We start from the raw sequence: 21,997 nt of genomic DNA on the forward strand, positions 1-21,997 counted from the left end.
TAATTACTGTTTGGCTTTTAGATTCACTCAGAACATCTTGGTATTGATTTGCTGTGACCTTTCTTTAAAGGGATGAGTGGACCCAAACTGTATCAGAACTGCCCCCATATTCCAAAATGACTATTTTTCTAACTTGCATAAAGGTAAATGACAAATTTAACAACAAACAAAATAAGACTTCAGACTCAGTGAAGGGTGTCATGGCCACTGGTTATACTTGAGGGAAGCTTAGCCAGTTCGTACACCTGTGGGAGATATTGGAGCGGTGTGTTAGGGGGTTTTCTCCACCATCACCACAGCAAATGAGGGACTATCAATGCAATAATTGCAATGGTGTTCACTCTGACCAATAGAGACATAGAAAGGTGCCTAGGTACATTAAAGCTGTTCTGGTGGGACATGGCAGACCAGTGCCTTTTAAAGTGATTTATGCCAGGGGTTTTTTTCTTCTTTTTTTCAGCTTTTTTTCCCCAAAGATGAGAGCAGAAAGCACAAAAACCCCCAAAATTACATCCAGAGATGTCACATACATAATGATAGCTTTTACTCTCCTGTTTCAGTCTTACAGCATCCCCTGTTTTCCAGACAGGTGTTCATGCGCTCTGAGGTAATCTGTTGGACACGTTGCACTGAGCAAATTACTCTTCATGTCCGAGATTTTCTGAAGCACCATCTGCACATATCCTGTATATGTCACTGGCATTTTCCCCTTAACATCTCCCTGAAAATTAATTTGCCTTTGGAATACATCTGCATGAGAGTAGGTTCAAATTGCAAGTATAAAGCTTTATTTGTATACACGCACAAAGTCATGTAAATACATCCTGTAACCGTGTCTGTTAACACATATGGTAGTTAATAACATCACCCATTGCCACTGCAGGTAAAATTTGTCCTTTTGCATTAATTAATAGAGGTTCAGTGGTTTTGCGGAGCCTGTCAGGGTTCTGTGTGTTTTGTGAATTAATTATCTGCAGTTGTAGTAAAACCTCTCATAAACCAGTTCAAATATAAGTCTGATATGAAATGAGCACAAGACAAAATCCAGCCCAAGACAAGACGTGCTCTTAGGGCTAGATCCACATATGGGTCTTTCTGAACTCCAATAATTTGATCTAGTTTGTCTCGTGTCTTCGAAATAGCTGTAGTAAATGTCATCACTAATGGAGTTATGTTATCTACAGGTTTATTAAAGTCTGATGACCCCTTCCAGGGGTTGAGCTGCAGAGCAATGAAGACTGGCTCTCAAGTCAGCCTGTTACTGTGGAAAAACTGGACTCTTCGAAAGAGACAGAAGGTAACACTTTTTATATATATTGTATATATAGAAATAAATAGTATGAGAACAACAGAAACACAACCAAAACAATTACCATAGGGTTTGAACATTAATATACATACATATATATATATATGTATAATATATGTATATATATTAATGTTCAAACCCCATGGCAATTGTTTTGGTTGTGTTTCTGTTGTTCTCATACTTCACGGTGTATGACTGTATCACATCTGTCTATCCAGATCCGCTTCCTGGTGGAGATCTTCTGGCCAGTGTTGCTATTCATTGGTTTGGTGTGGCTGAGGAAAGCCAATCCACTGTACCAACAACATGAGTGTAAGAAGAATTCACCAATTATGCATCAAGTTTTCAAATTAGAAAAGAAAAGAAAAAGACAAAATTGTATTTGCTGAAATTCCTTTCTTTCCTTGTAAAAATAGTATCCCTTTACCCTTTCACAGTTCTGTTAACATCAAATCACAACCTCTCACATTGCCTCTAACGTAGTCTGTGTTTCTTTAGGTCATTTCCCCAACAAGGCGCTGCCCTCTACAGGGATTCTCCCTTGGATTCAGGGCATCTTCTGCAACGTCAACAATCCCTGCTTTAGATATCCAACCCGAGGAGAATCCCCAGGCGTTGTTTCCAATTATAATAACTCGGTGTAAGCATAACTCAGCTCTTTTAAACTTGGTAAAAACCACTTTTAACCTTATAAAAAAATGTTTTGTTTTGTGTGTTTTTTGGGGGGGGGTTATTCCAGATTGGCGCGATTCTACACCAACATCCAAAAGCTTCTGCTCAATGACACGGAGGTCCAACAGCTTGGCAGGCTTTGGCATGAAATGTCATCATTCTCAAACTTCATGGAAACTTTACGCAACAATCCGTCTGCAGTCTCAGGTGAAGTCAAAAAAGAGGAAAGTGGCCAGTAGACGTTTTTATTAATAAGCTGACAAAAAACTGACTATTGAGAACAAGGTTTCTGGACAGATGTGAACCCAAAGGTGCTAATAATTTTCCTTTTAAGAGACATTAATTCTTAACCTAACATAAACAGAAAACAGCTTTAAAAATATTTATTTATTTTGTCCAATTTCTGTAAATTACGTTATACATTTTCAGTGCTGCATGGATGCAGGCTTTAAAAATGTCTTTTATTGTAGATTTTGCCACTTGCTTTAAAAAGTACATGACATCTACACAAAAAGATGGTGGTTTATAAACTTCCCTTCACTATTTTTCACTTTGGCCTTTTAATCCTGGGTAATTTGCACATTATGGTGCTGAGTCACATGCCGTTTTTTATGACTAGGCCCAAAGGCATACCCGAAATGTGTTCTCAGTATTTCTTCCTAAGAAATTAGCTTTAGTTTTTGGCAGGGAAATGTGCATAAACACCCGTCCTCACTGCGTTTTCTCTGAAAATCTGTGTCAATCTTTTCTGCTGTGAATCATTTCCTCAGCGCAGTGGGTCAAAGTTATTTTTTGCTGATTTTGACCTTTCGCTATCTCTGTTCATGATTTTCCGTTTAGGTCGCGGGCTGAAGGTGGATGATATTTTGAAGGATGATGAAGTTCTCACAGCCTTCCTGTTAAGAGATGCCGGGCTCTCGGAGTCTATAGTTTATCAACTTGTCAATGCACAAATACGACTTGAACAGGTACATCTTTTTAGAAAGATTTTTGCAGAGGTTAATGATGAATTTTTGCAGAGAATCAAAATTAAAACCATGCTTTACCTGGATTGTGGCAATTGCACTTGTATATAATGTCTTTTTAGACATTATATACATTATAGTAACTTACTGAATATGAATACAAATATTTTGATGCTGTTTTGCAGTTTGCATTTGGAGTCCCAGACCTGCAGCTGAAAGACATAGCATGTAGTCAGGCCCTCTTGGAGCGTTTCCTGTTCTTCCCCACTCGCATGGGACTGCATGGGGTCCGCAATGCTATGTGTGCCCTGAGCCAGCAAAGGCTCCAGAGGATAGAGGATGTCCTGTATGCTAATCTGGACTTCTTCAAGATCTTTAAGCTGGTTAGTAGCTTGTTTTAACTTATACAGTCAGTCTTATACAGTCATCATTCATATCACTAGGTGATGATCTAGTATGTCTAACAGCAGATGTTGGTTCCCACATCCACGCACTGCTCTCTATTGAAAGACTGGTCATTATAGATACTCACACATTCACTGATGGATATCGATGTGCATCTCTTGTGTTACTGTATTGATTTTGCATATTTACTCTGCTTTGGAATGTCAGGATGTATTAATGCATTAAGTCGTGTACATATTTATATTATATATTATTTAATATTTGTAAGCACTTTAATCTATCAAAGTCTGGTAGCTTCACAGTTCAAACCTGAAGCGATAAATGTGGGTCCAAACTGTCACAATTTCTGGAGGCAAATCGTGCGGAGAGAGAGAGAGAGAGAGAGGTGTGGATCCAAACGCAGACACAGAGGGAAACTGAGCTGAGATGCGAACCAATAGCGGACCGTTTATTTAGCTGCTGATTGATTACAGGAACGAAACTGAACAGTGACTTGACTCAAACTGAGATGACCTTTACTTTGGCTGTGACTATGGGAGAGAACATAAGCAGACAACCAGACAGCTAACAGTAAGAAACACGAGACCTAAGTACACTGGAGGTTAATTGGGAAAGTGAACACACATGGGAAAACAGCTGACACAATTACCCATAATGACACAACAGGGAAGTGTAAACAAAACACATAGAAATGCAGCAACAAGAGGAGGTAAACCTAAGAACTAGAATTTGCAGAACAGAGAAGAACTTGAGTGCTGGAAGTACAAAACAGAAACCATAACACTAGAAGTCATAGCCATAAATAAACCCAAGAACAATAGTAATCATAATAATAGTAATACAAATTCCAAAACCCTGGGTCACTGACCCAAGACCATAACACAAACTCAGGCAAAATTGTCCTACACAGTTTTAGAGACACACACTGCTGTGTATTTTCCGACTGTTTCAGGCATATTCACTGCAAGACGTTTTCAGAGAGAATTCATTAAATTTTGGCCAATAAATACAGCTCAAACCTGGATTTAGTCGGTGCAGACCAGACAGTCACTCATCTACAAACCTATTATATGGACTTTTTAATATTAGCTGCGGGATCAGTAAAATGGATGTAGTGGAAGATGGAAAGTCTTCACATCTGGCATTTAGTCATGGAGTGCCACAGGGTTCTGTGCTGGCACCAATACTTTTTACATTATACAGTACATGGTTTCCTTAGGCAATAACAATATCAAGTACCACTGTGTTCATTTCCATTGGTTTACAGATGATACCCAGCTTCATTTCTCAGTGAAGCCAGGTGACACAAATCAATTAGCTAAACACTGGGAATCTTTTTAAGACAAAACAAAGTTATTATATAAAAATAATGGATCTTACCTGGTGTCTAACCAGACATATACCCTTGATGGCATTACACTGGCCTCCAGCAAAAGTGTGAGAGCTCTTGGAGGCAGTTTTGACCAGGATATGTTGGATAGTGTGGACATTAAACACATGTGAAAGAAAGCAGGACTGCTTGCAATATCTCTTAAATTAGAAACATCCCATCTTAGAGTGATAAAAAAAATAGTTCATGCATTTATTAGGTCTAGGCTGGATTATTGTAATTTGGACTATTGTCATTTATTTTTATGAATTTGTTCTAAATGTTCCCAGCAAATACTCAAGTTTATCCAAAGAGTACTAACAGATCATACTTCATACAGAGATCACATTTCTCTCATATTAGCGTCTCTTTACTGGTTTCATAATGAATCCACAATTTAATCTAAAATCCTTCTCCTCACACACAAAGCTCTGAATAATCAGGGCTCATCGTATATGAAAGACCTCATTGTACCATTTGATTGCAACAGAGCACTTCACTCTCAGACTGCAGGCTTACTTGTGGCTCTTAGAGTTTCCAAAAGTAGAGGGAAAGCTATCAGCCCCGTCTCGCATGGTACCATCTCCCACTTTGGATTTAGGAGACAGACACACTTTCTAGTTTTAAGATTAGGGTTAGGATCCCTTTTGATAAAGCTTACAGTTAGGGCTGGAATAGGTGTCTCTGAACCATTCCTTATCTATGCTGCTGTAAGCTCAGACAACTGCAAGACTTCATGTGATACACTGACTACTTCCCCACTCATTTCTTCTTACTCACCATATGTTTGTATACCACTGCAGCATGTCATTACATTTTTGTCTACTCTCTCCCTTAGTGTGTGTTTTGCCCGTCTCTTCTCTTTCTCCCCCGCCAGCGGGTTGTGGCATATGGCTGCACTTCCTTGACTCTGGTTCTGCCAGAGCTTTCTTCTTGTTAGAAGGCAGTATTTTTTTTCTTTCCACTGCTGCAAAGCACTTGCTCACAGGGGGCTGGTTGTTGGCGCTTTCTCCAGAATACTGTACAGTTGTTACCTTATTCTATAAATGGCCTTGAGGGGACTGTTGTTCAAATGTGGTGCTATCTAAATAAACCAGAATTGAATTGAACTGAGCTGAATTGGTACTGTCCTCAAAAAACTTCAAAAGTGAGTGCTACAATACCAGTAAATCTTCTCTGTAGAAACTGTACATGTATGTCGAGGTTTGCATAGATATCAGTGCTGCACGTGAGGCCCAGTAGCTGGCTCTAGCAGGGGAGTCTGTAGAAGTGTTTGCTGGTTTTATTTTAGGCACTGGCTCTCTTTAGAAATGTTCGATTATCTTAAAAGCATATGGGGACTAAAACAGACCCTTTCTTTTTTAATAACACTTGTATTCACCTGTGATTATTTGAGCAAGTGGTCCTCAACTCAAGAAATGTTATCTTCATTTTTGTCTCTTGTCTCCTTGTTCTGCACGCACACACAAATAGTGAAACAAAGAGTATAAGATCCACAAAACAACAGCAGGGACTCTCACGCTCATCTGAAATGATAAGTTTCACATATACAAAATGCACCTGAACTTTTTTTTACATTATTAAACAGCTAACAGTGTATAACTAGTGTTAGCTTACGCAATAGGAAAAAGATTTTTCCTAACGTGTAACAAAAGATTTGTTTGTTGAGACAGGAAACCTGGCTATTGGAATATATGTAACTGACACTGTAATTGACAATCAAATTAGTCATTCTGTCCATACTCTTCCATCTTATAAATTGCATCGTATTTATATGATATCAATGTCAAAAACTCCATTTCACTGCATGTCCAGCTGTAAATGTTGTACTCTCTCTTTATCATATGTCTGTGTTGTTCAGCCTGGGTGAGTCAGGTGATTGGCTGGGGGAGTTTACATGGCATTATCCTTCTTGGCCTGTTTCTTTAATGGGCTTAGAGCCTGCCTGCAGACTCTGTGGTATTCAGTAAGACAGGATGCCACTTCTCATACATATATTTTGAGTCAACATAGCTGCTAGCAAACCTGGTTTATATGGTTGCAAAAAACCTGACAAATAGTGCATCTTCACAGTGTTGCTGTGGCTTTAATTACCATTTTTTTTAAAGAAAATCCTTGGAATAGTGAAGAAGTTGCTATAAATAGCTTGCAAATTAGGGTCAATTAGAGACTACCCTATATTTAGACTTGAGAGATGTATGTTGTCAAATATCTTAGAGATGGAAAATCTGACCTAGAACCTTAAATTCCGCCTTTTGCCCTATGGTAACTGGAATAGTCTCCAGCCCCCCCCCACGACCCTGACAAGGATAAGCATAAGAGAATGGATGGATAGACAGTTTATGTGTGGGAAATCTGATCTCTTAATTTAACTCATTAACTCCATCGCACATCATGCCCATTACCACATTGACCTTGGTCTCATAACAGCTGTCCTCCCATCATTACACTCTTGACTCCCTTCTTGCATCAACTTTTCAGTGCCCTCCCTTCCCACTCCCTTGCTTTCTCTCTATCCCCCTCACCATACTGCCTCCCTCCTTCCTTCGTTCATTGAAATTCAGGCACGAAGAATGCGAGAGGAAGGATATCTCATGTGTGTGTGTGTTTGTCTTGGCACTCCTGGTTTCCTTACCCTCAGCACTCCTGCCCTGACCAGTCATTTCCTAACACCTACTGTTAATGGTTTCTCAAGAAGATAATGCCACTGAAGGATGCGTAGGGGAGTTATAATACGTAGTTCCACATCAAACAATTGGTGGATCTCAAGTTTAGCACAGGTTAAAAAAAATATGGCATTTTCTGTGCGTTTGATGTGGTTTTGCCCAGTAGTGTATTGCTTCAAATTCCTGGAAGTTTCCTGGAAATCACTTGTGACCAGATATGAATTTACAAGTCACAAGCTGAGATATTATATGATTTAAAAAGAGCAGTAATGGTTATAACATAAAAGAACAAAGGACCAGTTGTGTTTAAATCCCCCTTTATCTGTAATAATCTCATTTTACTTTAATAGATCTCCTGTTTTGTTCCCCCCTAGATGCCTCAGGTTTTGGACAGAAGCTCCGTGGGCATTGATCTGCATTTCTGGGGCCAGGCTTTTAAGGCAACATCAGCGAAGATCCAAGATGTAAGTAGTCCAAATGTCATCCATCCCTTCTCTTCTGCTCCTTGAGTCTCTTCTTCTTCTCAAGCCCCCAGTATCAAAGGCACTAGTATTTTTAGTCATGCAGGAAACTCGCCTCTTCCGTTGCTCCCCGTTCAAGAATCACTTCCAGAAGAAGCTGAATGATGTGCTCAATACTGTGAGGGTTACATGTACAGTATGTGTTAAAAAATACATTTTTGCAAGTGCTTTGTGAGCTAAAAATATGTCTGTTGTGTATCTGCATACATGTAATGTATATGCATGCACATGCATTATAAATGAATGGATCTGAAACACTAACTACAATGGAATAGAACAGGGTTGAAGAGAATACAGTAGATACTGTAGATTACATTTTTTTTCTACAAGAAGAACACACGTGGAATGGAAATGTAAACACATATACACACACTTGTGCAAATGAAGGAAAAAAAATGTATGAATGAGAAGATAATTTTCATTTCATTTCATTTATTTATTTATTTCACACTTGGTACAACAGATCAAACAATGAACAAATAACTGAAAAAGTAAAAAGAAAATGGATGATAAAAAATAATAAAATCAGCTTTCAAGAACTATCACTATTCAATTAAAGTCAGAAGAAGGAGACATAGTATGCTGACATGTTGTCAACAAGTCACAGCCACACAGAAACACTGATACGTTATTACACATCTAAAATATTAGACTAAAATAGAATAAAACTAAGAGAGTCGACTAGAACAAATACGGTAGAACATAATTAAATGGGATGTATTGGTTTATATATAACAAAAAGCACAAACAGTATAAAACAGCATTGTAACACAATAGAGTAGAATAATGTCTGTGTGTTTATCAGGCAACACATACACACAAATCACTGTGACTGAGATGTGTGTTTAGGCACGTTCACGGTTTGTCCCAAGGGAGAGCGTATCCCATCATCACCTTAGCCAGGGGTGAGAGAGAAAGAGAGAGGAGGGTGGGAGGTAGAGGGAGGGAGGAAAAGAGGGACATTCTTTTGAGGTGACACATCCTGTAGGTGGGACCTTCGTATCACCGTGGTGACAGAAAGGCGAGCCAAAAGCTCTCATTACCCACCTCTTCTTCCTTTCAGTTCAGTGTGTGTGTGGATGTTTTTGTGCGAGAAATAATACATAAGAAAACAGAGGAAGAGATAGTGAGCGCAACAGACATGAGGGGTGTGTTGTAGCATGCTTATGTCTGCGCGTGTCCACATGTAAAAGGTAGCTTTGAGTAGGAGTCATAAACAATCATCACTCAAATATGATTTGAACCAAAACGCTCCTGGAGGAACTCAGTCCTACCAACATGTAGGAGCAACATGCAATACAATTATTGATGGCCTCCTTCATTATCTTCACAGAGGAAATTACATGTAGCAAGGAGAATTGCTCTCCTGGTTGAAGCTATTTTTGTTCTCTCAATAGGAGGATATTTAATCCACCTTGCAGCTCAGCTCTGTCCAACTTCTTTGCTTATCTTTAAGCTATTGTTTTCTTGTGACTGTTTATACTTAAAAATTCACAGGGCATGAATGAGTATGACAAACATAAATATCCCTGATCTGTGTATAATTATCTGATGAAGGTCAAATAACTCAAAATGGATTGTTTACACTTTCCAGCAATACCGAATAGTTACTCATCCTGCTGTAGGCCAGAAAATGTTTGGCCGTACTTCTCAGCAATGATCAACAGACACGCCAGACTAAAAAATATATAAAACTTGAAAACTAACAGCCAGTCAGGGTTTGAGATACAGCATATAAACCATTTGGTGTTAGGGGTGTGTACTGTATATTAGACAGAGGTGATTGAACTCTAGTTTATAGGTTAAAGGTGCTTTAAATCCTAGTTTTATTCTGACGATAGCAAATCCTATTTCCCGACTTGTGTTATCCGAGTAACCAACTTGTAAATATAAGCTATTAATCATGTTCATATCTTCTTTATAGTTTACACATATTTTACTTCATGTAAAGTGTTACCAGTATCTCATTTTCTCTGTGTGTACAGGGAACTCACTTTTTAGGATGTGGTCTGCTTTGTTGACCTTTCCACCAGTAAAATCCAATTTCCGTTTGATTTGGGCTCACCTTTTTTGTATTTTGCATTTTGTGATTAGTGCTAATTGCAGAGTGTGTTCACTGTGACCATGTTAGCATGCTAATATCGAAGCACTGCTATAGATACAGCCTCATGGCTGCAGACTATCGGATTGTTTAAAAGTTTAACTGGGCCTCTCTGTCTTGCGCAGATGATGGAGCAGGAGAGCTCTCAGGAGCTCATGAAAGCAGTGTCCTCCCTGTTCCAAACTGGGGGTCCTTCCTCTTTCACCCAGTTGATGTCCAGCGTGTCAAGTCTCTTCTGTGGATATCCTGAGGGTGGGGGCTCTAGGGTCCTGTCTTTCAACTGGTATGAAGACAACAATTATAAGGTGTTTCTGGGGGTCAATGGCTCCAAAAACCACAACTATGCCTATGATGATACTACCAGTAAGTAAAGAGGGATTTTTAAAAAATATTCTACTCAAATACCTGTACCTGCTGTATATGATAGCGCTATATATGATAGTGTTTTGCAGACACCACAAGTAGTTATAGTATGACTTTTTTGAAATCTAAAACAACGAGTAAAAAATATCACAAGTTTGCATCACAACACATACTCATGAAAATGTCACAGCTCTGATGCCTGCTGTGACATTCAGATTGTCTAAATGTCACAGAGTTATACATTTTCACGCTTACACAAACACCTCTCTTTCATTTGGACTGAAAAGTTTAGATTGGAAGTGACTGGTTGACCTGGAAAGAAAATACTACAACGGCCATTCAGTTTCACTCGTTCAGTGCTTTTCATCATATAGTTTCATTCAACATGAAGGAAGAAATAAATGTGCTGTAATTAAAGTGTGACTTAAGAAAAAAATACCAGTCAGATATAGTTAAATATTAGAAAAACACACCTTCTTACTTCAAGTATTTATTTCTATTTATGCAAATGCAGTCTTTACCTATGCTTATTGTGTATTTGTTACATGTCGTTTGCTTTCATTAGCATGAGAAGGTGGGACAGAACTAATTTCACAAGCATAAAGAAAGATGTTTAGATCACTCAGTTATCATTTGGACAGAGTTTGCCTCAAAAGGCAAAATTTGTTCCAGAAAGTTGGCTGATATGCTCTGATTGGCTATTTTTTTTTTAATATTAAGATTCTTTAGTTGATCATTTATTACGTCTGAATGCTTGAGACTTATGGAGGCCATAAGGAAAAATGATTATATATGAATACCATTTGTTTCTCATTCTCTTCATCTTTCCCTACCCCTAGCTCCCTTCTGCAATGCCCTGATGCAGACCCTGGAGTCCAACCCTGTCACGAAAATTGTGTGGAATTCAGTCAAGCCCCTGCTGATGGGAAAGATCCTTTACACCCCCGACTCCCCCGCAGCCCGCAAGATATTAAAGAGTGTGAGTGAGACCACCTCCAGCCTGACCCATCACCTCTCTCCCTTTTCCAACTCATTTTTGCCCCACTTCTGCGATTCTTTCAACACTCAGTATCAGTGTAGATGCATACAAACCAACCACCCACCTTTGGAATGAGCTGACTAAAGAAGCAGAGGAAAGCAAAGGGATGGTGGCGGTGATGGGGGTGAGGGGTAATGTGATGCAATGTGAGGGATGGGAAGAGGAGGGAGAGAATTCAGTGTAAGTGTGGGGGCGCGGCAGTGGAAGGAAAAACAGATCTGTTATGTCTCTTTTAATCCTCCTGACACAAAACAGAGTGGGGTTTCGAGAGTTTTGAGTGGCGTTTTGAATGTAGCCAAATTACATAATGTAACATTCCATTGTTATCCGCTGTATGTTGCAGCTTAAACCTTAGATAAAGTGTTAGTGGACTTTTTTGATCTCTCCTTTTTTTAAATTTTTTTTAACTGACACTATCCTTTAACAACTGACACTTCCACCAAACTCATTACTGACAGTGTATTTAGCACAGAATGCAAACGCTTTGTGTTAAATATGCTTTTGTTGTACTACTCTGGAAATATTTTTCAACTTTCATAGGATGTGTGTATTTGTGTTTGTCCAGGCCAACACAACCTTTGAGGAGCTAGAGAGGCTCCAAAATATGGCCAAGGCCTGGGAAGAGGTGGGACCTCAACTCTGGGCTTTCTTGCAAAACAGCGTTCAGATGAACATGATCAGGGTATGATTACTGCACATTCCTGCACACTAATTTAATGCACATTTGCACATCAACTCTCCTTACTACCACTGACATTATATAAAAAGATGGACACAGCCACTGTGAATCCACCCATTAGTTTGTGAAATCCTATTTTGAGCCCTTCATTTCATTACTTGGATAATAAAATAAAGTAAAAAAACAAACAAAACAGCAGGCTTTATAGCAAGCTGCATCCATATATATATACACTGCTGATACTGGCATCTTTATTAGTACTCCTGCTCAGCTGTTTGTAATTGGAAATATTTAATCAGCCAAACACATCGCAGCAACTTGATGCATTTAGGCATGCCGACATGGTCACGACAACCTGCTGAAGTAGAAACTGAGCATCAGATTGAAGAAGAGTAGTATTTAACTGTGGAGTGTTTTAGAAACTGCTGATTCACCAGGATCTTCACACATAACCATCTCTAGTGTTTACAGCATTTCTGGGTGAAAATGCTGTGTTGACTACTTCAATCAAATAGGAAACCAACAGTAACTCAAATAATACATTTTGCAAAACAGCATCTATAATTGCACAATCCATGAAGCAGATGGGTTACAGCAGCCGAAGACCACACTGGGTGCCACTCCTGTCAGCTGAGAACAGGAAACTGAGGCAACAATTTGAGGCTCACCAACATCATAATTGAAGATTGGGAAAAATGTTGCCTGATCTGATTGTTCTGATGAATGCTGTGAGATTCAGATGGTAGGGTCAGAATTGGCATAAACAACATCTTTCCTCGTAACATTTCAGATTCCTGGTGGTGATGTAATTGGGTGAGAGATATTTTCTTGACACATGTTGGGCTCCTTATTACTAAATGACCATCAATTAAACACCACAGCCTACCTGAGTATTGTTGCTGACTATGTCACAAAGCTCAAATCATCTCAAACTGTTTTTTTGAACAAGACAGTTGCTTCACTGTACTCAAATGCCATCCGGAGACACGAGAACTTAATCTAGTCGAGCACCTTTGGGATTTAGTTGAACAGCAGATTCACAACATAGATGTGCGGCCAAAAAATCTTCCACAGCTGCATGATGGGGGCTTGAGCCTATACCAGCTACCATAGGGCGAGAGGCAGGGTACACCCTGGACAGGTCATCAGTCTGTCGCAGGGCTAACATAGAGAGACAGACAACCATTCACACTTACATTCACACCTATGGGCAATTTAGAATCACCAATTAACCTTACCCCACTGCAAGACAGATATTTGCATTAAAAATACTCCTGAAGGGACCCCAAACATGGATGAGTTCAGTGACTTGAATTAACAGGTGATATTTCATAGATGACTACCAGCTACAGCTGCCTGTGTTAGTTTCCACCTGAAACCTTGAAAATGTTAAATTTTACTCCTTACTCTACTATGTAGCCACCTGAATCAAACATTTTCTTCTACATGAGCATGTATTGTACTGTATTTCTATTATGCACAGTAACTCTAATCTCTCTCACTGAAGGATACACTGAGGAACCCAACGGTGATGCATTTCATGGACAACAGTCTGGTGGGAACTGAATTTACCACAAAAGACATTCTCAACTTCCTCTATAATGGACCAGAGCGAGAGCGAGAGGCGGGCATGCCAAACTTTGACTGGAGGAACATTTTTAACATCACCGACCAGCTCATACACATGTTCAACCAGTATGGAGAGGTTAGTAACCTGTCTCTATTTCTGTGTCTCCCTACTTTTTTCCTCAATTTTGCACATTCCTATGACAAGGCATTTGGCCTTTTTGGTAGGCTTTGTCTAAATTCTACAGACAAGAGCGTCTGTCTCCCAGGTCTTCTTCCTGGAGACTGTGCCAGGCTTTTTGACACAGGGCACAACCACTTAGCACAGCTCTTCCATACAGCAGACTGAAAGGTGGCAAGAACATGTTTGCTGTCACCCCCTTCCCTTGTTTCCATTGTACATTCAGTGATAAAGTAGAGAGTAGATGGGAATGAGTCACCCCCCTCAAAACCCAGTGCTTTTTTAGTGTACAGCACTTCATTCAAACAAACTCCTGTGCTTGCTACATAAAAGAGGGCAAATCACTCTATCCATCCTTCACGCCTTCTCTCTCTTCTTGTGTCTGATTAAAAGGGGGTAGGGTTTGGATTTTGGAAAGAGCCCTATCATTGCAGGCACCTCAATCTACCCTTTGTCTCCTAGTTTAGTGCCAAGACCCTTCAGAGCTCCACAAACAATCCAGGGGGATTTAGCAAATTAGATATAGCTGTCAGTAATCACTGGGCCATAGGATAACTGCTGTAGTTAGCATGAGGTCCTCTTACTCTGTCAGGGGTATGTTTCTCACACTAGCATCCTATTGGAACATGTGTATCAGTGAGGCTCCTTCTTCTCAGCCCATCTCTGAGAGAACATCATTGTGTAGTGACTGTGTGTTCACATAAAGATGAATGGGAAGTGATCTCTTGTCTGTCTTTGAGTGCTCTGGGGGTATTGTACAGTAATGTGAATGAGGACATTAGACACGGTCTACATGGGAGTGTGAGAGTGGGGTTAGAGAGCTGTATCTATGGTGTACATAGTGGGAGTTTCACATGGTAATTACACACGTGGTAAATAAATATAGCAAGTGTGTGTGAGAAAATGAGAGTTGCGATTAGTGTGTGTACATTAAATGGATTTTGCTTTCCTGCTTGCATATATGAACATGCCTATGTTTGCCACTGCACCATGAATATAGTGGCTCACATTTTCCCATGTGGCCAGATTACTCCACTGAAAAACCCATAAAAACAACAACAATGATTTAGGATTCAGCTCAGAAAATAGATGCTTAGAAAATAAGGAAACACGATTTGCTTCCAGTATTTCATGGTAATTATAGTGTTTAGCATCTAATCTAATGCATAATCTAATTAGAATCGTACATGCACTTGCATACTGTTACATCGATTTAGATGTTATAGAAGAAAGGGTTATATATTTTTTCTTCTGTCAGCACATTGAACAACGCCACTGCTTAAAAGGCATCAGTAACCACACATACACGAAAACATAAATATTTATACTTGCTAAATGCTAAATCATCGCCCTGTTTCACTGCTTCTTATGAACACAAATCCACATCCTTCTCCATGTTTCTCTGTCTGCAGTGCGTTAGTCTAGATAAGTTTGTGGCCTACACAGATGAGTCCCAGATGATCCACGAGGCTTTGCACCTGCTGGAGGAGAACAAGTTCTGGGCTGGCGTGGTCTTCATGGACCTGTATCCCTGGACCACAAGTGTTCCGCCGCATGTCAAGTACAAGATCCGCATGGATATTGATGCGGTGGAGCGTACCAACAAGATCAAAGACAGGTCAGTAATGAATGACTACTCAACATTTGTAACCCCCTAAAATAAAGCTAAATGACAGCTTTTGTTGTACCTTAACCACTGCACTCAGAAAGTATCCAAATCCCTGAAGCTTTTCACATTTTTTTTATATTGCACTGACAAGCTAAAAGTGTTCAAATTAGATGTTCTTTTGTGATCAATTTGCACTCAGTCCCCCTCCACAATGATGAAAATTCTTTAAACTGATTACAAGGATGGAAGAAAAAGAAACATTCAGTCGACAGACCTTGAAATGTAGCCCAGGCTTTGCTGCATTTAATATTCCCAAGAGCACACTGAGTGACCTCTATAATTCTTAAACTGAAAAGGTTTGGATTCAAGAGGGTGACTATATGATCAAACTAAGCAACTGGGTGAGCAACTCTTACAAAGTGAAAACCTGCATGTAGTTTACAAAAGTTCTTCTAAAGGACTGTCAGAAAGTAGAAATTAGGTGATTTGGTCTGATTAAACCAAGATTAGACTGTCTGACATCAATTCTAAGCACCGTGTCTGGAGAAAGCACCCCAAACAGTGCACTATGGTGAGCATGATGCAGGGGTGGGATTTTCTTTTTAGAGCCAACACAGGGAGAATGGTTAGGGTTGAGGGAATTGAGCTAATGGAGCAAAGCACAGAGACATCTTCCATCTCTGTGCTTTAAATGAAAACAAACTCCACTGGGCTCAAGACCTCAAGGTGGGTTGAAGGTTCACCTCCAAATAGAACAATTACACTAAGGACACATAAATCCAATACCGGAGTGGTTTGGGGACAGCTCTGTGAATGTCCCTGAGTAGGTTGTTGGAGAGACCTGAAAATGTCCCTCAAAAACTAAGAGGATTTTCAAAGAATGACAGAAAGTCGTGAGCCAAGGAATCACTGTGTCATAGCAAGGAAACCCTGCTTCAAAGCCGAAGGTGCTTTAGCAACAAGCTGAATAAAGTGTCTGAATATTTAGATTTGTGTGACAGTTTTTCCTGCTGTGCAGTAGTTTAAAGAAAATACAGTTTTGAGCATAACATGTGAAAAAGTAAAGCGTCCTTGCAGTCTAACCCATGTTTTTGATGCTTTTGTTTCATTGGAGTAATTATTTATTTTTTCAATGCCAAAAATATCTGAAAAACTTCCTCTTTACTGTTTAAATTAATTTATCTTGGGACCAAACAAAGAGCTCGTAATTATAATAAACATCTTTGGCAAATAACAAAAGCCATTCGTGGGCTTTAATTGTACTTAATTAAAAGTAGAAATAAAATTGATTAGATCCATCAATATCATTTTAAAATCAAAACCAATATCATTTAAAGCACTAAATATCCCTGTCAGCTTGGTCCTAGATTTTTTTTTAAATCTTGTTACTTCCACTTTAATGAGGCAATTTATATGGATTTGTGACATTCCCCAGAGGAAAAGCTTCTCTCGCTGTCTTCCAAAGGTTTTTGGCTGTTCCATACCTGCCCTTTCATCCAACCATGTGTAGCTCTTACATGCATTTCCCCTTTCTCTTTGATCTCTTTTTCATAAGCAGACAGTATGTCAATATCCCCCGGGGTGAACAAGCAGATTTAGCTGTTTGCAGCACACCAGCAGGCTGTAATGGAAGCAGTGGGACTCCTGCCGCTATACAATTGAATAATCAGATTGTAAAAGAGCTTTGAGTCAGACTTATCCGCTTAAGTAAAATCAGCGTGCACAGCGTTAAAGACTTTGGCTTTAGGATAATTTATGGTGGAAAGAAAATCAGTGGAGATTGTGGCCGGGATTATTTAATACAACTACAACAACAAAAGCTTATATATTACTCTGATGTGATGACAAACACCATAATCGCGTAGATCTGGACATCTTTCATTCTTCTGTGTCCTCTCTCTCAGGTACTGGGATCCTGGTCCTAGAGCGGACCCCATGGAGGACCAGAGATACATCTGGGGAGGTTTTGCTTACCTGCAGGATATGATTGAACACGGCATCATTAAAATTCACACAGGCAACGACTGGCCACTCGGGGTCTATGTCCAGCAGATGCCATATCCATGCTACGTAGATGACCTGTGAGTTTACCAGTCACTGCAGTCCTGCAGCATTTTTCACAATATGCCTTTTCATTAAGAAAGCTTTAAAAAGAAATAGATAAAGAACTTTCTGCACATCAGAAAGTGTAACAGTGCTTTAGAGGGCTGCAAAACCTATTATTAATAGAATAATATACAATTAATTGCAGAATAAAAATGATGCTCCTGCATATACTGTCCATGCAACTGATTCAATTTAACCTAAATTGGTGTATAGTTAAGATGAAGCTTTAATTTATTAATAGATGCGTTGAATAACTGTCCAACTCGGTGATTAACTGCTTAACTTCTTTCTGTGTGGACAGGTTTTGTAACTGAATTTCAGTAGGTTTCAAAGCCCAGTCAAGCTGACTCAGACATACAGTAGAATGAGAATGAAAACTCACATTATGAATTAAACATTTTCAGACTAATCAGCCAACTTGAGTGCTGGTTTGTTGAAAGCTAAGCCAAGGACAGTAAAAAGGTAAATTAAAAAAGTCTGCTGTTGCTTTCATGCCATTCATCTTGGTGGCTCTTGTTTGAACGTAGAGTTGGGTATTGCTGTTTATTGGAGTCTGTATTAGTGCTATTCTAGTTATTATCAATGGAGGAACCAAATGTGTGAAAATTTCTAGTAGGCGTACTACACTACACTGAATTTCCTCTCTAGAATACAGCCTTTTTTTTTGGAAATATGTGCTGCTCTTTTGTCTGACTAAAATTGAGATTAATGCATTCTGTGCTGAGAGATCACAGAATCAGTGTAATCCTAATTCCTTCCTCTCTCCTACTTCCACTCTAGCTTCATGATCACACTGAACCGCTGCTTCCCAATATTCATGGTGCTGGCCTGGATCTACTCTGTGTCCATGACAGTGAAGAGCATCGTGCTGGAAAAGGAGCTCCGTCTTAAAGAGACCCTCAAAGCCATGGGGGTCAGCAATGGAGTCATTTGGTACACGTGGTTCATCGACAGTTTCCTCATGATGACTGCGAGCACAGTACTGCTGACCTCTATTGTCATGGTAAGAAAACACAAAGAGCTGGTGAGAAAAGGTGAAAAAAAGCTGAAAGTAAGACTGAGGGTGTTTTGTCAGCTCTTAAGAGCATGTTTATTCAAACCTGCAGCTTGACCCTTGGGCCTATATCTTATATTTGCTATCAAAGCAGTTTTAATTTGATTCCTCAGCACAAAGTGGCCTGCATGGCACATTACTTTGTTTTGAAGTAAACTTATTTGATAGTAGATTTGTTATTTAGTTCTTGAACTCAGTTAACATGTTATTAATGTAATAAAAATGCAAAAACCAGTTAAATACCGAATCCTCGTATAAACTAATTTATGCTTGAGAGGTTTAATTACTGTGACCTTAATTATAGGGCCCAAAAATACTTTGTGGCTCCACACAGATGGAAAAATTGCTAAATATGTCTCTTTTGAATAGTAAAGGTCGCCATACCAAAAGGTTGTTTTGGAGGGTTCATGTTTCACAGGGTTTAATGCTGCCCTCTTGTGGATCATATTAACACACACACACACACACACACACACACACACACACACACACACACATACACACACACACACACACACACATATATTTTATGTGTTTTTCCTCTCTCTACCTTTTTTTAAACCCTAAATGTGCATGTTTAAATGTGAAAGTAAAACTCGCTGCAGAGATAGTCATGCTCTATATATATCTCCTTTTTAATCTCAGGGTGGCAAAGTGTTGCATTACAGCGACCCGATCCTTGTCTTCTTCTTTCTGATGACTTTCACTCTGGCCACCATCATGCAGTGTTTTCTGATGAGCGTGTTCTTCAACAAGGCCAACCTGGCAGCAGCCTGCAGTGGCATCATTTATTTCACCCTCTACCTACCTCACATCCTGTGCTTTGCCTGGCAAGACCGCATCACCAAGAGCATGAAACTGGCTGCAGTATGTTTATTTTTTTGTTTAAAGTACAAAATCAGACCTGAAGTTATGCTTTTCAAGCATAGTAAATATGATTTACAGTGCTTAACACATTCATTAAACTACTAATGTATAGTTTATACTATAGTTCCCCCTGCATATACTGGGTAATCCAACAGTATATGGTGTATTTTTTATAAATATGTCAAATTACTCTTATTTACTTCCATTTCTGAACAGAAAGAATTGTTTTAGCGGTTGAATGCTTGATTAATTTCTATGAATTCAGTCGTTTTGCATCATAAATAACAATAAAATTTTAAGTTTTAAACAAGTTTTTAACAGATTTCAAAAATATTTGTGCTGTCATGTTTTATGACGAGTCTAATAAATTAGTTAAGCGCTGTATTTAAGTAAATCTCATGGTAAACATTAGCAAATTTAACCCAGCTGACTTTCATGCCTACACACAGATATTTAGCAACAAATGAAACGAGTGATCATCCTGTTTTTTTTTTACCCCTCATGTTTTTCAGAGCTTGTTGTCACCTGTGGCCTTTGGCTTCGGGACAGAGTACCTGTCACGGTATGAGGAGCAGGGTTTGGGCCTGCAGTGGAACAACATTAAGACCAGCCCCTTGGAGAAAGACACTTACTCCTTTCTCACCTCCATCCTCATGATGATTTTTGATGCTGTCCTCTATGGTATCCTGGCCTGGTATCTGGATAATGTTTTCCCAGGTTGGGCTTACTTTATATTCTACAGTATTTTAGCAATTAATTGATAGTATGAGCTTATTACTAATAAAATCAAACTATTTGTGTCTGCCCATTAGGACAGTATGGCATTGGTCGGCCATTCTACTTCCCGTTCCAGCCCTCCTACTGGCAAAGACCTAAACCCTCACACACAGAAACGGCAGACAGAGGTTAGTCACTATGACTAAAACAGGAGTCAAAGAAATGAATTTCTACCTTTATTCTTTATGTTTAAAATTGCGGCTAGAAGGGCAAATTATTACCACAGGAATAGTGTTGTTGTTCCATGGAATGTCAATATAAGGTGAAGTTAAGGCTCATCCAGCCCATCCCATCAGTGTCAGAGCTGGAAGTAAAATCTAAAGCTTAGTAAAAGACAGATAATAGGGTGTCTGCACTTTGAGTAACTGTCCTTATAACCATATGATGGGTCAACAAAGCAGTGTATTATTTGAACAAAGAAAAGATTAGGTGCTTTCTTTCTTCTTTCTTTTTAACTGGAGAGTAAAAATCAATATGTAACTTCAGCGCTTTCATGGTGATGATTTTTAATTATAGGCCTGGTAAAACTTTGATCAAAAAGCATGCTAGTAAGCTGATGTACTGTCTATTCCTTATAGTTCCTGAGAAACCTGAACCAGAGAACCAAGAGAAGGATATCGAGAGCACACCAGAGACAAACACCTGTAACGGCTCAGCCAGCAGGAAAATCTGCAAGCACCAAAGTAAGAGGGAGCAGCGGGAGAGACAGAGGGAACTGCTGAAACAGCAAGAAGAAGCGCCAAACCAGGAGGACGGCCAGGACTCGGGAAATGAAGGTGATGACACAAATACAGAAGAAAAGCTCAGAATGCTGAAACAGTAACTTTGACTACACTTCACAGACTAAACAAGGAGAAGGCATACTAGATAATGACACAGTTGGAGAGAGATGCCACACTGCATGTGAGGAACTCTCTGGGGGCACCTGGTGGAAACATGCAAATCCTGCAGCAGACTGGAAAAACACAGGGGAAAACGGAAAATGACAAATTTGTGCTGATTAGAAGCTATAATTATATTGTTATTAGGGAAACTGCTGGGACAAGGCCTCAGTCAGGTTAGTGATAGGAAGGGAAAATAGTATTAGGTAGGTAAAATACTGAGAAATCAGACTAAAAACTCTCTTTCCTCTAAGTGCTCTCAGAAACTTTCTTTCAGAAAGAATTCCATCAAATTAAAATAAACGTTGAGAGCTACTGTGTTATTTCTGTCATGTTTTGATAATATTTTCGATCTCTTTTTGCATCCAGACCAGTCGTTCTTTGAGCCTGACCCAGTAGGCCTTGTGATGGGGGTGCAAATTCAGGATCTGGTGAAAGTCTTTGATGGAAGCTCTCGTCCAGCTGTCAACTGCCTCAACATTAATTTCTATGATGGGCAGATCACATCCTTCCTGGGGCACAATGGGGCTGGAAAAACCACGACAATGTAAACTGAAATGTTGTTGTATGAGTGTTTCTTATAGAAAGTACACTGATTTTTAAAAAAACACACACTGAAAAGATGTAAAGGGAATTCATGTAGTGTGTCTGAGCGGCAATGATTCAGCAACATTTCAGATTTGAATGGCTTTCACAGAAGCCTCTATGCATTTTGGAAGCTCCCTGCAAGGGTATTTCATTAAAACTTGACAATCGTCTTTAAAAAGTCTTTAAAAATGATCTACTCAGAACTTTCTGTTTGGTTTAGATTCAAACTGAATTTTGATAGCTACTGAAAGGTTGGTAACACCTGTTTATGATGCTCTG

At 39.4% G+C, this 21,997-nt stretch overlaps 1 protein-coding gene across 2 annotated transcripts in view; it reads left to right on the forward strand.

Annotated features, from left to right (window-relative positions):
- abca4b (ATP-binding cassette, sub-family A (ABC1), member 4b) overlaps nucleotides 1-21,997 on the forward strand; it is a 44,887-nt gene that overhangs the window by 758 nt on the left and 22,132 nt on the right. For both annotated transcript variants that reach the window (XM_014334336.2, XM_005924629.3), the window contains 19 exons: nucleotides 1,185-1,297; nucleotides 1,528-1,621; nucleotides 1,808-1,949; nucleotides 2,049-2,188; nucleotides 2,822-2,949; nucleotides 3,132-3,329; nucleotides 7,761-7,850; nucleotides 10,134-10,371; nucleotides 11,211-11,350; nucleotides 11,976-12,092; nucleotides 13,597-13,794; nucleotides 15,249-15,454; nucleotides 17,350-17,526; nucleotides 18,332-18,554; nucleotides 19,251-19,472; nucleotides 19,985-20,189; nucleotides 20,285-20,377; nucleotides 20,828-21,025; nucleotides 21,500-21,677. In XM_014334336.2, the coding sequence (XP_014189822.1) occupies nucleotides 1,232-1,297; nucleotides 1,528-1,621; nucleotides 1,808-1,949; nucleotides 2,049-2,188; nucleotides 2,822-2,949; nucleotides 3,132-3,329; nucleotides 7,761-7,850; nucleotides 10,134-10,371; nucleotides 11,211-11,350; nucleotides 11,976-12,092; nucleotides 13,597-13,794; nucleotides 15,249-15,454; nucleotides 17,350-17,526; nucleotides 18,332-18,554; nucleotides 19,251-19,472; nucleotides 19,985-20,189; nucleotides 20,285-20,377; nucleotides 20,828-21,025; nucleotides 21,500-21,677 (3,053 nt within the window). In that variant the 5' untranslated portion in view covers nucleotides 1,185-1,231. The remainder of the gene's footprint in view (nucleotides 1-1,184; nucleotides 1,298-1,527; nucleotides 1,622-1,807; nucleotides 1,950-2,048; nucleotides 2,189-2,821; nucleotides 2,950-3,131; nucleotides 3,330-7,760; nucleotides 7,851-10,133; nucleotides 10,372-11,210; nucleotides 11,351-11,975; nucleotides 12,093-13,596; nucleotides 13,795-15,248; nucleotides 15,455-17,349; nucleotides 17,527-18,331; nucleotides 18,555-19,250; nucleotides 19,473-19,984; nucleotides 20,190-20,284; nucleotides 20,378-20,827; nucleotides 21,026-21,499; nucleotides 21,678-21,997) is intronic.

This window comes from Haplochromis burtoni, unplaced genomic scaffold (assembly GCF_018398535.1).
Source record: "Haplochromis burtoni strain Fernald_Lab_line unplaced genomic scaffold, NCSU_Asbu1 Contig_78, whole genome shotgun sequence".
Taxonomy (NCBI): domain Eukaryota; kingdom Metazoa; phylum Chordata; class Actinopteri; order Cichliformes; family Cichlidae; genus Haplochromis; species Haplochromis burtoni.